Below are 15,091 nucleotides of genomic sequence, written 5' to 3'. Positions count from 1 at the left end.
CACACACACACACACCGTCTCTGTACTGTTAACACCCCAGATGTCTGCAGACATCCAGTCATCCCAAGCTCAGACGCTGTGTGTCATCCATCTCATTTTTTTGTTCTTCCCTTGTTGTTTTTGAGGAACCGACTGATGAATCCAGACACAGGGATGTGGGATTATTCACAATGACATAATATGTCGCTAGATTTGCAGCACACTCACGCTAATCCGTGAACTACATATTGCATCCTCGAAATCAGAAGCGGAGCGAGAGGCCCATGTCACCTTTGGCTGACCTTCCTTGTGATTCTAAAGGTAGCTTGTCTGTACAAGTAGATACCTGGAACAAACTCGTTGACCTTTTCATTCTCTCTTAATACTGCAGGAATGTGTCTGATTTAAAGAAAATTAATCCTGGATGGTTAATAAAGTGTTTACTAAATGTGCACAGTGGCAAGACGATAGTTTCTGGTCGTACTTCATAGAAATACTACTGTACAAGAAAGTAAATGTTAATGCCTTGTTTCATGGACAAAGTGACACAATATAACTTCTTTTACTTTAGCATAATCACTATATAAAGGTAATTTCAATGGAAATGGTAAAACAACCTATAGGTCCAACGTCAACCTCCCATTTATTGTTAATGGACAGAAAAAGTTGATTATCTCAGTTTACATGATAAATCCAGTTGATTCTCATTCATTGTCTAACTTTGATTGTCAAATTTGCTGTCTTGCTCATTCATGTGGTGTCACAGACTTCATACGCAAATCACAATCTCCATCCAAACGTACATTTAACTGAACCAACTGATAAAGGAAGGAGAAATAAATAGATGCGATATGCTTACTGTTCAATGCTGGGGGAAAGGTAGAGTTTAGGGAAGACTTGGGTAGCCTCAGCATCCTCAAAGCTCACTGAGAGAAGGGCCACATCCTCTCCAGGGTCCAGTGCTGTGTCCTGACAAAGACAAAGTTGGTAATGTTATTCAGTAAAAGCGCTATCCACAGGCAAAACACCATTGAGATGAAGCTGGGAGTCATTTACTTATCTTGGGATTGTTAGAGTTAAGGCTGGGGTACGTTTAAAGGCCAATCTGCACAGAAAGAGTTCTTGACATCAGTCACTCGCCTGTCTCATGGAACAGGCAAACTTCTATTCTATCAAATTCTGAAAATGTGTCAAGTGGGCTAGTTTGTTCAATTGTCAACTTTTGAAAGGTACAAAAATTGTTGGATGCATCATTGGTGTGGGCGGAGAGAGATTCAGACTTGTCGCTGTTCAACAATCTGACAAGCACTTTGTTTGAAGCGTACTGATCCCTTTAGGTTCTAGATTTGGTTCCAAGTTTTCAGGTAGTAACTTACCCATAAAATAAGCCATCTACATTGCAGAACTTGTTTTGCTGTAGCACTTCGAGAATCAATCTGTGCTCTTAAAAATGGCAGTATTTTTTATAGTTCTGTAGTTTCAAACTGTTAAAAATGAAATCCTAATAGTACAAATCTGGGGATCATACACTTCTGTGTGTGCAAAACAAGTGTGCAAGTCCCAAAATATTGAAGGAGATGGAGAGGAGAAGAGGAAAGACACCAGAAGAAACATCTGTTTTGTTTCATGCCACATTAGCTTCAACAGCTGCACCAAGAGGCTGAGCTGATGACTGGGAGCACCAATCAAATCATGTGTGAGATGGATGCAGAGGCCACCCGGAGCTGCTCGCTACAAACCTCGTCTGTCTCTTCAAGGCTCTAATTTCTCATTCTGTGATGTTTTTCCTAGAGCATGGCTACTTCTCAGGCACTGTCATTAGTGCAATTCCACATCAAGTACCATTCTGGGCTCTGTCTCCCGACAGAGGTTCGGTGTTGTTAATCAAATGTCTTACAGATGGTTTGAACTCATCCATTTGTTATAATCGCTGCCCACTGTGGTGAGAGGAAATGTAACCACCATACATGATGGACAGAGGCACAGTGCAACCAGTTTGCAGCAAGGCAGCCTCAAACGTGATCAGGCTTAGGAAGTAATTACACACGCTTTTAGTCTGCAGATCACAAAACCAAACTGACCATTGGTTTGAGAAAAACACGGCTGAGTGGGTGGAAAAAGAAATTCCTTCACTGAACATTTTCTCTCCAAGTGGAGTGGAATTAATCTTCTTGCATGTAATCTAATGGTTTCGACCATTGTGTTTAATTAAAGAAAAAAATAATTAATTAATCAAGAAGAACGAAATCACTCAAAACTTGAAGTAGTTGCAGCCCCAGGTGTGACAACATGTGACAAACATCAGGGGCACAGGAAGCAGCTCTTCAGGCTTTTGTCTTAAGTATGTAATGTGGAATGCAAATAATAAAGGCCATTAATGAGCAGCTCTTGAATCTACAGTAGCACATGCAGATATCAACAGTCTGAACAAATGTTAGCGGCTGTGCTGACTATCCTGCAGCCTGGCTTGTCGTGGCAGATACATTAGGGGGGAAAGACATAGGGAGTGGAAGGGAGGCAGTGAAAGACAGCGGGGTGTGTGGCATCCAAAAGTGTTGCCTGATGGAATCAGCTCACATCAATATAGTGTGCATCAGTAAACAAGAACTGCTCTCTGTCTCACAGCAGTGCTCGCGGCTTCAGCCGCTGACGATATGGGACAGATAGGAACAGGCACAGGGATGTGGGGCTGGGGTGGGCGCGGGGCTTGGGAAAAGATTGTTTTGCTCCAGTTTGTAGCTGTCAAGTCCCGTTCTCATCTTTAAAGGTGATTTAATGGATGCTTCCATTGGACTGGGACAGAGTAAACAGACAGATGAGAACCAACAGGAAGGTGAGAGGGCCAGACAAAGAACATGGGGCAGCTCTGTGTGGGCTGCAGCGGACCATCCCTCGATTCGGTCAGACCAAGGGCGCAGTTGAAGGGAGAGCCTTTTTGTGAAATGATTCAGACCCATCTCGTCCCAGCAGACAGCGAAGAGCTGTCACAAGTCATATTGCATCAGTGAAACAAACAAAAACTAAATCTGACCCCTTAACTTTTAGATATTGCCGTTCTGAATTAATGTGCTGTTCAAGGGAGCTGAAGCTTTGAAGATAAAAATATTTTTTTAAGTGTAAATATACATCAAACTTTACATAGTTATTTAATTTTTATCCAAAACTGAGCAATAACAAGCATATACTGTCAGCCAAGTGTGATCACCAGTAATGTCTTCCAGAGTATGACCTGTAGCTTACTACTCAGTGATCTTCAAGTAATAGAAACAGTATAACTTGCTTTTAAAATACATTATAGCTGTTTCGTGACTACTGAGAGCTGAGCAAAGATGTTGGTCTCTGAAACTCATGCACTGCTCAAATTTCATGATGCTGTTTTCTGGAGAAAAAAAGTTTTTATGCTTGGGAAGTAAATTAAAGTGTAGTGCAACTGATTTACTTGACAGCTGCTTTTGGTTATGGAATACAGTGTTCTGAGGGGGTGTCCTTGCAGTGTGGTGGTAATTTTGAGGGATCTGAAAACTCTCACGATTTTCTTCTCCCAAAACTTTGCAAATCTAACAGGAAGTTGTGAAAAGATGAGAACAAAAGTTGACCTTTTAACCCACCAGCCTTGAAACCATTACTTAAATTGAAACAGAAGAGCTCTTCCTTCTGTAATAATATAAAAGCCAAACCAAATGGCCATTAATGTTTCTGTGCACACATACACACATCTTAAGCTCTTTTAAACAAATACACTTGAGGGCAACTGCTGCTTGCTTATGTAAAGAGTTATTAGAGAAGGAACATAAAAAAAAAAACCTTTGCTCCACAGGCCACAGGCAGGACCTTAATGAAGAGACTTCTTCATTGGTAAGTAATGAGCACTGAAATGGCCTGGGTCAGAGGACTGCAAGACAAGGAGGGCGTCCTGCAGGCGTGTTGGTTGGACGTTAAAGCAGTATTTACTACATGCCCCTAGGGAATGTGACTCAACTGCTTAAGGACTGGATTTGAGAAAGTGGGTGAAGAGTGTGCTTGCGTGTGTGTGTACGTGGACATCAAGGTTAGAGGGTGCCTTCAGGTCAAAGCCTTTCACGTGGCCACCACCCCACGTCTTCCATCCTCCTTACTCTTTTAGACACATGGGTGCATGAACACATACAAAAGCACAGACACTTTTCCTTGTGTCCGTCCTTGTGTCTCCTGATGCCCCGGCCTCTGGCATCTCCTCTGTGTCGCATGTGACAGGTTGGAGATGTGACAGCTGTCCTTATGCCAGACGAAGTCTGGCCAAAGTCACAACACACACAAACACACTCAACCGCAAACACTACACAGGGGCTCTACTGCAGGGCTAGTACGGAGGAGGTAAGGGCACTTTGTCCGCCTTCTTCGCCCAACTTTAAATGTCATGTCCAACGTAATGGGGCGGTTTGACTGACAGCAGGGTTGTTGTGCAAGGACATGTCCAGCTTCTAGGCGAGCAGCGTTGAGTGCGCCTGTACATATGCTGGACACAGTGCTGCTTGGCATCCTGAAAACTACAATAAGTAAAAGGCAGCGGCTGCAATTCAGGTAAGACATTCTGAGGAACTTCACTTCACTTAGTGATCAAGATTAACACCTTAACTGGTTGGTTCTGTTAACCCTTTATAGGGCAATCATTGAAATACTTCAGAATTTCAACCCTGGAGTGTTATTGGTGGATATAAGAAGACATTTTGCTCAGGGCACAGCAGGGTGCCCCCAGCAAAACTGTCAAGAGTGTCCAATTGATGATTTTCCTGTCAGTCTATATAACTTCATGTTTACAGCTCTTTTATTTATTTGTAAAAAGTAAGTGTGAACACGAACCAAAACAGAAGTAAAAGGCAACAATGTACATGTTTCCCCCTTTGTCTAAACCAAATAAAGATTATGTGTGAAAGCACCCTCAGAAGCTCAAGGATATGGTGTCGTCCAACATCAATGGGTATCAGCTATCAAGCATTGGGGCATATCTTTCTGTGAGTCTTTCTGTGTGACTAACTAGAGTAATTCTAGGATTGAAGGAGGATGCTGTAAAATGAGCAAGTTACATATTTCATCTAGAATAACTAGTGATGAAGTCACAGCATTGGCTAGCCGGTGGTTAGGTGTAGGGTTAAGGTTAACAATTTTACTTGGTTAGGTTTAGGAAAAGATCATAATTTGGGTCAAAATAAGACGCAAGTCACGTTGCGATTACTGCTGCGACAATTCATATGACGCAAGTCACATATGTTATGCAACTTTTTTAAGTTTAATGGCCTTTATTATTTGCATTCCATGTTACATACTTAAGACAAAACCCTTAAGAGCTGCTTCCTGTGTCCCTAATGTTTGTCACATGTTGTCACACCTGGGGCTACAACTACTAAGTTTTGATTAATTCATTTATTTTTTCTTTAGTTACACACAGTGGTTGAAACCATTAGATTACATGCAAAAAGATGGACTTTTTGTTTCACATGGGACACAAATCCTAGTCTACTGGGTCAGAGTCCTGTTTGTTTGACCCATTCCTCCTCACCAGCCACCTCCTTACGCTTGCTACACTACGTCTCCTGATGAAGATGGGTTAGATGAGAGCCTTGGTATTAGTAAAACATTGGTTTTTGATGCCCAAGGGAATATGAGGGGGCTGGTATACTAAACTGGGTGTCTGAAGAGGTGAATGTGTTCATTAACAGTGTATTGGGTGCCCCCACTGATTCACAAAAAATACAGCTTTTGGACTCACTTGCCCAATGAACAAGTGCCTCAAAAAGTTTATTATTATGCCCAGTTTAAATTTTCTTAAAAAGGCGATAAAATAGTATGTTTTAATTATGCCTGGACATCTTTTAGAGAAAACCTGGTTAAAACACTGAGTATTAATAATTGTTTCAGAGTATGAATATTTTATGATTTATAAGTACTTTAATAATTTTTTTGTATGGTTATATTGCAGAATTGTGGAATTTTCTTCAATTCAGCTCTGTATGTACCAGCTTATTTAGGTGTGCTTTGAAAGGTCAGTACTTAAATAATGGCTCTAAATTAAAAGATCAAAGTATTGGCAAATAAATCTGCACTGCTCTTTATTCAGTCTTCTTTCATTCACTCCATTCAAACAAATACATTTCTATGGCCTCCTGTAAGGTATATTGACAATCATCACATACTGTAGAAGCACACAAATGTATAGTCTATGTTCAAAAGAGTAGAGAGGAAAAACATAGACCAGTACAACATGTTATATAATACTTATAATAGTCCTTTAACAGAATATAGTGAATTAATGCCTGACATACTGAGTTATGCGTTTGTGTCAGCCTTTTCATAGGTTGACAGACACTCACGCCATCACACCCTGAGGGCAAGAAGCACAAGGTCAAGGTGGCGGCTGCCAAAATGTCTCATTGCATGACATATGACATGAAATGTTCTGATTGAGAAAGAGAGTTGAGGATATTGTTCCTAATGATGTGGTGCTGCCGCTGCTGCTTGTGGGTAGGGGATGAGCAGAGAGATGTGGTGTACTCCAGGGGCCATGATGACCCCCCCCCCCCCTCGAAATATAGAACATTGCAAGCGCAAGCACAAGTCACCACAACCCATTTGGCACGCATGTCCAAGAGGACCTATCGCCCTCTTCTGAAATATCTGCCCCATCCCATTGTCTATGCCTCTCTCTCACACAAACGCTCCTTCACAACAAACTCTCAGCTCTTGCTGCAACTGAAGTAAGACAGGAATGGTAGATGATTAACCAGGTTACGTTGTGTCACCACATAGTTGTACCCCGTGACAGGGCTTAATTTTGACATGAGGACAATAGGTGAGAGATTACAGAGCACACATGCTCCACCTGCAACCATGTTGGTAGAGTAGGACCCAAACACACCTAAACACTGCCCTGTTGCCACAATCACAAACGCTTTGTGCATGGGGTGTGTTTGCAAACGGAAGAATAAGAATAAACTTGTGTGTGTGCCTCTCTCTGTGGAGCTCACAGGTCTTTTAGTATGATGGGTGTGGCGAAAAATAGTAATCTTCATAAGTAGCCGCCTGAATGTTCCCAAGTTAATTGGTCATACTGTCTGTAGAGTGAAACACATTATAGAGTAAAATTGAATTCTATAATGTAATTTTCTTAATTCAGATGTATGCTTTGGGCAGTGAAGCATTGAGTGGTAACCATCAATATTTTTCATTTAAATAGAGTATATGCAAAACAGAAAAAAAAGGCCCTTGTAATTTTTCTGTCCATGTACATCAAACAATTTAAATCTGATACTGGAATAAGGTACGCTACGTTTCCAATTTTCAAATCAACATTAATTTCGTAAAAATAAGTAACGTAAAGTTAAAAGTAATGATATAAGAGGCAAAACATTAATTTTGATGCATAAACAGTGGACTGCAATTCAGCAACACTAAGGGCAGTTTCAGTTACACGGCCAGGCTTTTTCAGTTTTAGTGTGACATTTACCATGATATCTAACTCTAATTCTGCAAAATGCTAATAAAAGAAGCTGTAACAACTGGAAATAGGTCACAAGTGCAGTGAGTTGCAAAAGACTTAACCAGTGGTGTCTCCACCCCGAAAACCCACGCATTTAGCATCAACTGCTAGGAAATGAGATTGAATAGGACACCTATTACTGAGTCACAACCAAGGGTAAAATATAGGTTAATACATCCAGCTCAACAGGAGTCATCTGAGGTGAGACACAAAATACACAGAATTATATAGGAAAATATGCTAAAATGTAGACACCCTGCTGCAATAATGCCAATTACTGTATACGTTTAAAAACACTCAAGGGGATCTAACACATGGTATTTTTTCAAGTGCTCTGCTTCTCTTTTCAAATATTCTGCTTTGTCAGGAGTTGGCCACCAGCTGAAATCATTACATTCAACGCGACAATAGCTGGCAGATGACCAACAGATGTGCCACTGAGACACTTAAGCAAGCCGATCATTATTTCACCAAAACACAAGTCATATGTGTGACTGTGGCCAAGTGTCTATGATAGTGTGTCACTGATAGCATGTCACTGCAATGATCTGGCCTTCGCCGTGCTGTGCGTGATTCTAGGGCTCGAAGCCACAAGGGTGACTCAAGTATGTGTGTTGTGCATGTGAAGAACTGCATGGCCGTGTGTTGCAAGAGATGAATGAATGCATGTAGTATGTTCATGCTGATGACACAATACATAGTGACCTATAAATCAACCACCATCTGACTTCAAGACCTTGTGGCGACGGTATTATGTGTAACATCTTTTGATGTTACACATAATGATGAAGATTTTACATGTCAAGTTTACAAGAGGGCTTCGTTTTTTTCCTCCTTTATGACTTTGGAGACTTGATTTAAAAACGACGCCAGCACTCACTGCAAACTTTAAGCTGAAAAGGCTAGGCTTTGAGCTGAAGGCTTAACACACTGGTTTGGTTATTGTGGCATTTTCTGGGGGTGATATTTGTAATTGTATTAATATTGCTTCACTGACAGTGTTGCAGGGTGTTTTTGTCCTACTGCACCGTTAATGAGACTATTCCGGTCATTTTAACCACTGCAGCCCCTTACCCATATTTGGGACCAATGGGATGTCGGGCTTAAATAACCGTGAAATAAAGGCCTTTGCTGAAATTACAAATCATTTGGCTCGTGACAGAAATTAAATTTTTCACGAGGACTTGTCTCAGCACTGAGGACAAACCACCCAATATACAGAGCTACTCATGTATATTTGACATGCATTTCAACATGCCTATTGGTCCATGCTATATGAGAACTACTGGTCCTTTAGCTTAAAAATCCTCTTTGTCTTTATCTACTATTCTACAATGATTTGCAGAAAGTGCAAAAACTACAGCACATATTTAAAACTTTTCAGAGGTGTAGTTAAACACAACTGAGTGAGTGAGTGTGACAGTAACATCAGTTTGTTATTTATTACTACGGATTGCTGACAATGGCAAATTCACTGTCACCTTTATTGCTTGCAAAAATCGTCCCACATACAGTATCATCCTTATAGTTAGCCAGAGGTTAATTTAATATATTAGCACTCTTGCTAACAGAAATAGTGGTTAAAATCATGTGATATATAATACTCAAACATACTTTTTTTAATAAATGATGCAGGGTTACGCTTACAGTACATTGCATTTACTGAATTTTTAGGTGCACAAAAAATAAATTCATTTTTTTTTTTTACATTAAAAATACAGTATGCACAATAAAATGACTGCTAGTTCAATAATTCAACTGAGGCTTTGAAATTCGGATTGAGGTTCTCAAACTCAAAAGATTCAGCTGAAACCTGTTGGCTGAGAAGAAAGAAGCAGTTTTGAGTGGCAGCCGTATTCATATCCACAACAACAAGAAACAAAAATAATAATGTGCCAAATCTCCTCAGTATAAACAGTAAAAATAATCATCAATACACAGTATTATGTGGGTGCCAAAAGTTGGGCGAGCACTCTGTCGGTGTTGTGGAAACTTCGAAAATGAAAGCACTCCTCCCTTTGCATTTGTACAGCGGTGTTACAGAGCGATGCTTCTTTTACTTCATGAAAAACCTTTGGTGGAATACAAACACTGGCTTGAGGAGAGGACAGAAACCTGACAACAGATTTTAGTTTGGCCTCTCATTACGTTTTGCACCGAATTAACGTTAATTAGTGATGATGTGGCATTTAACCTGCAAAGTGACAGTTAGCACTGTTTGAATATTTTGCACATTGATCTTTGCTAATAAGAAAAAAGAGCAAAGATAAATGTTTCAATAACAGATTTGTTAGCATTGGAGGGTAGCGAATCCATGTACCTTGCCAACCTCTGTGCTGCAACCAAATGATTGCATCTATATGAAAATACAATTAATGTGGTTCTCTTGAGACTATTAGCTATGATGCCTTTATGTAAGCTTTTGTATGTTGCTTTGGAGAAATGAAACGGAAGAAGGAAAAGGAAAGACCTGACCAGAAAAGGTCTGATTCTTCCTTATTGTGGGGCATTGGTAAGCCAAGGGTAAGCAAACCGCAAGACTCAAATGAGCGCAGACAGGCAACATAGAGGGACACAATTTCACCCTGAAGCCACTAATGTGTTAATAAAAAGCCCACAGTAGGCAGAATAAGGCATGCAGAAGGACAAGGAATTGAGAGTTAAATGAAAGCAGAATAACATCAGGGTTGAGGGGACAAAAACAAAGGATTAGGAAGATGAACATTTGGAGGTGTTACAGAAAAAAACAACATATAGATAACGTACAACTTGATTTAGAGCGAGGGCGGAAAGTAGGCCAGATAGAAGTAATTCCATGAAGGCGTGGAGAAGTGTGGGGGGACGGAGGAAAAAGAGGAGGAGGGGGGAGATGTTCTCCTGAGACTGTAAAGCTGGAATCCTCTGATGCTCAGCTGGGGGTACGAGCAGGTGGGTGGGAACCTTCGTTTGGAGACGCAGTGTGGGTGGTTATGGGGGGGAGGCGTTTGTGGATCGCACATTTGCCGAGGGAGACAAAAGACGGGCATGACCTTTAGTATCAGGGGGTCATATTGGGGTCACTGGAGCATTAGGGAGTGGATTTGAGCTCTGCGCTCTCTAACCAACCCTCCTAAGGGTGTGATCTCTCTTTAGCTCTGCTACTCCACAGAGGATGCTGAGGTGCTCTCCTTCATCTCCTTAAATAAGCTTTTGCTATTTACTTCCACACTTCAAACAGAGGTGAAGGAAGCTTCCAATGTTACAGCACATGTCCTCTGAAAGGCACGTGACGTTTCATCATTTCCTGATATAGACGATGCATGCTTTATTTATATGCACTCAAGGGAATGTAAAGAGCATCAGTAGAATGGGGGTGGGCTGGAACCACTTCTTAAATAAAGAGTAGATTAAAAAGAACGGTGTTGGTATAAATTAAAAGACAAGAAATGAGACACTCACTGCATATACTATATGTTCCCTGCATATGCACATAAGACACTGAGAAAACAAACACACACAAAAATGTTTTAAAAGATAATCAAATAAAAACAAATGGCCTCTAGTGTCATCACTATTGAGATGAGACATACTGAGTAAATATGTTCCCTGATTGCATGTCTGCCATGACATCATGAGGCAAGAGATGACTCAGTTACAGTGAGAAATATGTTGTTTATCATGTGCAAACAATTATCAATTCACCAGCGTCAGAGGCATTCTGTGGCATTAGTCACTGCATATGGTCCCACACCTAGTTATGATATGATACAGCAAGACTTAACAGGCCAAATGTGTGTCATCATCAATGGGGTGTGAGTGTGCTTAGGTGTCTCTGATATATTCTGACTTCTGATGAGGATTAATAGCTTAGTAAGGCAGCACGGAATAAAGGAAAATTGACATGGGAAACGGAAAAAAGTGTAAAAGCAGGTGAGAAGTTAGGAACTGTCATAAAAAAACAAAGTAAAAGAAATAAAAGGAGCTCAAATTTTAGGTTGCCGCTAACCACCTCATCATGCGACGAGGCTCTGGTGCCACTAGTCATGTGTCACAACAAGGCATGATGGAGAATGCCTGACTCTTTCACCTCGGGGCACGACCTTTCTGACAACCCGTCTGTCAATGCGGCACCGGGGTTGTTGCTGCAAGTGATGGGTCAGTGGATGGAAGTGCACTGACGGAGGTGAGGGCGTGCGGCACACAAAGCAAACAAATAAGCGAACCCTCTGACCTTGTTGCATTTACACTTTATGCTTTAGGCTTTATGCCAACAGTGAAACCTTATTGAACATTACTGAGATCAACCTGATTATTTATCTATGTGGATGCCCTGCACGAAACTAAACTAAAGAAGGACAGGGAGAGGTAGGGGATTTGTTTCTTTACAAAATGTAAAGTATGTTTTAGTGCCATTGTTAGATTTTTAAGCATATTTTGATAATTACTGGGATAATATTGTGACTCAAAATTTGGGCAGGATAATCGAAATGTTAATGGCGTGCCATGCCTAAGTCAGATCAGTCACACTTCTAGTATCTGCAAATATTTACGACTCTAACAAGGCACCTCCATTGAAGCATACTGGACTGACAAATTCAAGAATGTGCTTTTGGTTTTGGTATGAGCCTACTCAAGCAGATTTGAAGGTTGTTGTTGAACAGCAAGCCTCTGCAATGGACATTCTGACTTGATAGGAAGAAAACCAGATTTTGTAACAAATGTTTACTCAAATTTGGCTCTTTTCCACTTGCGTGTGCTATCAAGACGTTCCAGTAAAGGTTGAAACATTCCTCTGTTCTTCATGGATTTAAACATGTTTACATGTGTGTTCTTGTATGTATGTGTGAGAACAAACAAAATGAGGCCCTTCTCATACAAACATTGCTACTTAGCACTACTAGTGGTCAAAAACTCCACAGGGTACCTTTAAGCAAGCATGCACAATGGCAATGAAACACATAATACTTTTTACACCAAAATTAGCACGTACGTGTGGGTTCTTTTTAAACGCAGATAAACCTGCTAAATGTTTTTATTCTGATGTGTCATGTTCAATGTCACGGATGCGCTGGAAAGCAGGGTTAGTAAACAGTATAAAGCAGCATTTTTTACTTGCCTTGGGCTGCAAGCAATGCCTCTTTCACTCAGCATTTTCAGTATATTGTTGTTTATCGTATTATCTGTCACAGTGCCAATAGTCGTGCATAGCCATACATATCTGGAGGAAGCGCGAGTGACCCGTTTCCTCGTTCCTTCAAATCAGGACAAGCTCTCTCATCTTGCAGTCAATAATGTGCATAAATAATAAATAATATAGAATTTTAACAAATATCAGTATTGCACTGGAAAAATAATAAGTTTTCTTAATAAAAAAGGTGTAATTATAATGGAATTATTATTGTTATTATTAACAATGTAGTCAGTTACACCTGTGTTTGAGAAGTCAAAATGTCTGAGGTAGCCTGTACTTCAGGAAGTATTGGCATATTTTGGTGGTGAAGAGTAGGAGGAATGCAGGCAGGCAGTCGGTCCAAGGACAGTGATAAAGGGAAAAAATAAAGTTGCAAGTAAAATAAAGTTTTATAAAGGTGTAGAACTTTCTATGAGTGGAATGCTATTGTTAGCCTGTTAGCGAAGCTAGCTCCAGCAGCTTATGCTTGTTACCCTGCAGCATTATTTCAAGTTCCATCTGATTTCCCTGCCCTAGCTGAGGGAGATGTGCATCAAGCACAGCCTGCACATTCCCACACAGTCTTCACACTTCCTGTTGATATGGCATATACTGATGTATTTTAGTATTATGTGGCCGGTCCTGTTTGTTTAGTGTTCTAATTCACTGTGTATACGGTTTACTGACTTGATATAGCAAGAAGGTGCTAACTTTAAGTTAACTCTTGTTCAATATATCAAATTACAACATTTATGTTAATTTTCTACAATGTCCTTTACAAATTAAAATCATAAATAACTCTCTTGGTTTGCCTTTAGATATTGCCATAGCCACCTTCACAGAAACTAAAAACAAGTTGAGCCAGCAGCAGGCTGCTACTGGACTTTAACAGTAATGGTTATGTCATAACCCAAAGATCAAGTTTAAATATTTACATTTGGCTCTGTGGGTGTTTCAGGGTGTGGGCATCACTAACCACAAATTGATATTTACAAGAACATGGATAAAGTACTTTCTGGTTTCCATGGGCTTTCTACTTTTAGGCTTTAGATGAAGGTTACAATATATTCAGCTGTCTGCATACACACTCATATCTATTCCAGAACATTTGCTGGAGTCATACAGTGCAGTGACATCACACTCACACTCTTCCTGACTTCTGGACACAATGCCATTTACTGTATATCAGTATGATTAGTCAGTGCACAGTGGTTTACTGCATGCTAATGCTATAAATGCCTTCTTATTTAGACTTTTATCTGAACCACTTTCCAATAAAACCAGGAAATTTCCAGAGAAGTGGAACTTCCAGAGAACTGCTCTCTTCTCCCATAATGTTTGTTCTGGCTCAGTCCCAATGTCCACCGAACACACCAAAACCCTCAGACTTTAATTAACGTCACCTATGTGATCATTTGCAGTCTGAGCGTTTTCAAGTTTTAAAAATACTGTCTGTGAACTGGCACAGCGCTTTGTTAAATCATGTTATCTGCTTTTTCAATCATATTTGCTGTAGGGGAACACAGTGCATTTGCAGCTGCAGTCTAAATCAAATGCTTTTGCTACAACAGGTGCTTTTCAAGGAGGCCTCAGAGATCAGTCGCATGCCCTAATGATCAAAAACATTATACTGCGTGAGTCTGTGACAGTTACCCCCAAACATTATTTGTCTACACGCTAGCACACAGGTGTTCTCTGACTTAAGTACGATGGTCACCGTATGACTGTGCTGTACTTTCCTCGTGACAGTCTGACACGAGTGAGATGAAAGTATTAACAGGAGCAACTTCAGCGAGACTCCCTTTAACTTTCTCATTGTGTAACGTTTTCTCAGAGGGCTGCAAAGCTGTGGGGTGGCAGATGTTAAACCACCTGGCAGTAATCACAGCAGGGTTCTCAAATCCATAGAGCTTGTAAACAAGACAAATCAGATACAAAGTTCTGGACCTCCAACAAGGAGGCTCAATTACCAGCAATTACAGACTTCAATAAATCAATAAACCACAGGTACATTCAAGCTCAATGTACTCAGGGTTCCCACTCCTTTTAAGAAATCGTTTCCCAGTTTTTTTTCTAGGACATTTTCGAAGAGTTTTTCTTTACAATACAGGACAGCATTCGCTCACAATGGTGGTCAGCGTTTATGGGACACACTGCGTTAGCTCGCTTTTGTGACACGTTTGTGGTTTACACAGCAACATGTAAGGTGGCAGTAATGCACCTTTAGCTGCTTGCCACTTGCCATAAAACCAAAGAAAGAAGAAGACACACTAACCAGCGAGTTAGCTTTCACGGCTGCGCTAAAGAGAGAAAATAAAAAGTTAAAGATGAATTTGATAGCACTGTTTTTTTTGCTTTCTATAGATATTACAATGATGATGAATGACCTGCCTGAGGAGATACGGTTTGCAGAATCTTCTTTTTTGACTTCTTTTAAATCACTTCTTAAA

The 15,091-nt window shown here is 40.5% G+C and overlaps 1 protein-coding gene across 4 annotated transcripts in view; it reads right to left on the bottom strand.

Moving 5' to 3' along the window:
- babam2 (BRISC and BRCA1 A complex member 2) overlaps positions 1–15,091 on the bottom strand; it is a 79,725-nt gene that overhangs the window by 26,245 nt on the left and 38,389 nt on the right. For all 4 annotated transcript variants that reach the window (XM_035673416.1, XM_035673418.1, XM_035673419.1 and 1 more), the window contains exon 7: positions 839–948. In XM_035673416.1, the coding sequence (XP_035529309.1) occupies positions 839–948 (110 nt within the window). The remainder of the gene's footprint in view (positions 1–838; positions 949–15,091) is intronic.

The sequence above is a fragment of the Morone saxatilis genome, unplaced genomic scaffold, assembly GCF_004916995.1.
Source record: "Morone saxatilis isolate NCDOM2014 unplaced genomic scaffold, NCSU_SB_2.0 Contig3, whole genome shotgun sequence".
NCBI classification, from domain to species: Eukaryota; Metazoa; Chordata; class Actinopteri; family Moronidae; genus Morone; species Morone saxatilis.
This window is presented reverse-complemented; position numbering and strand designations above follow the sequence as displayed.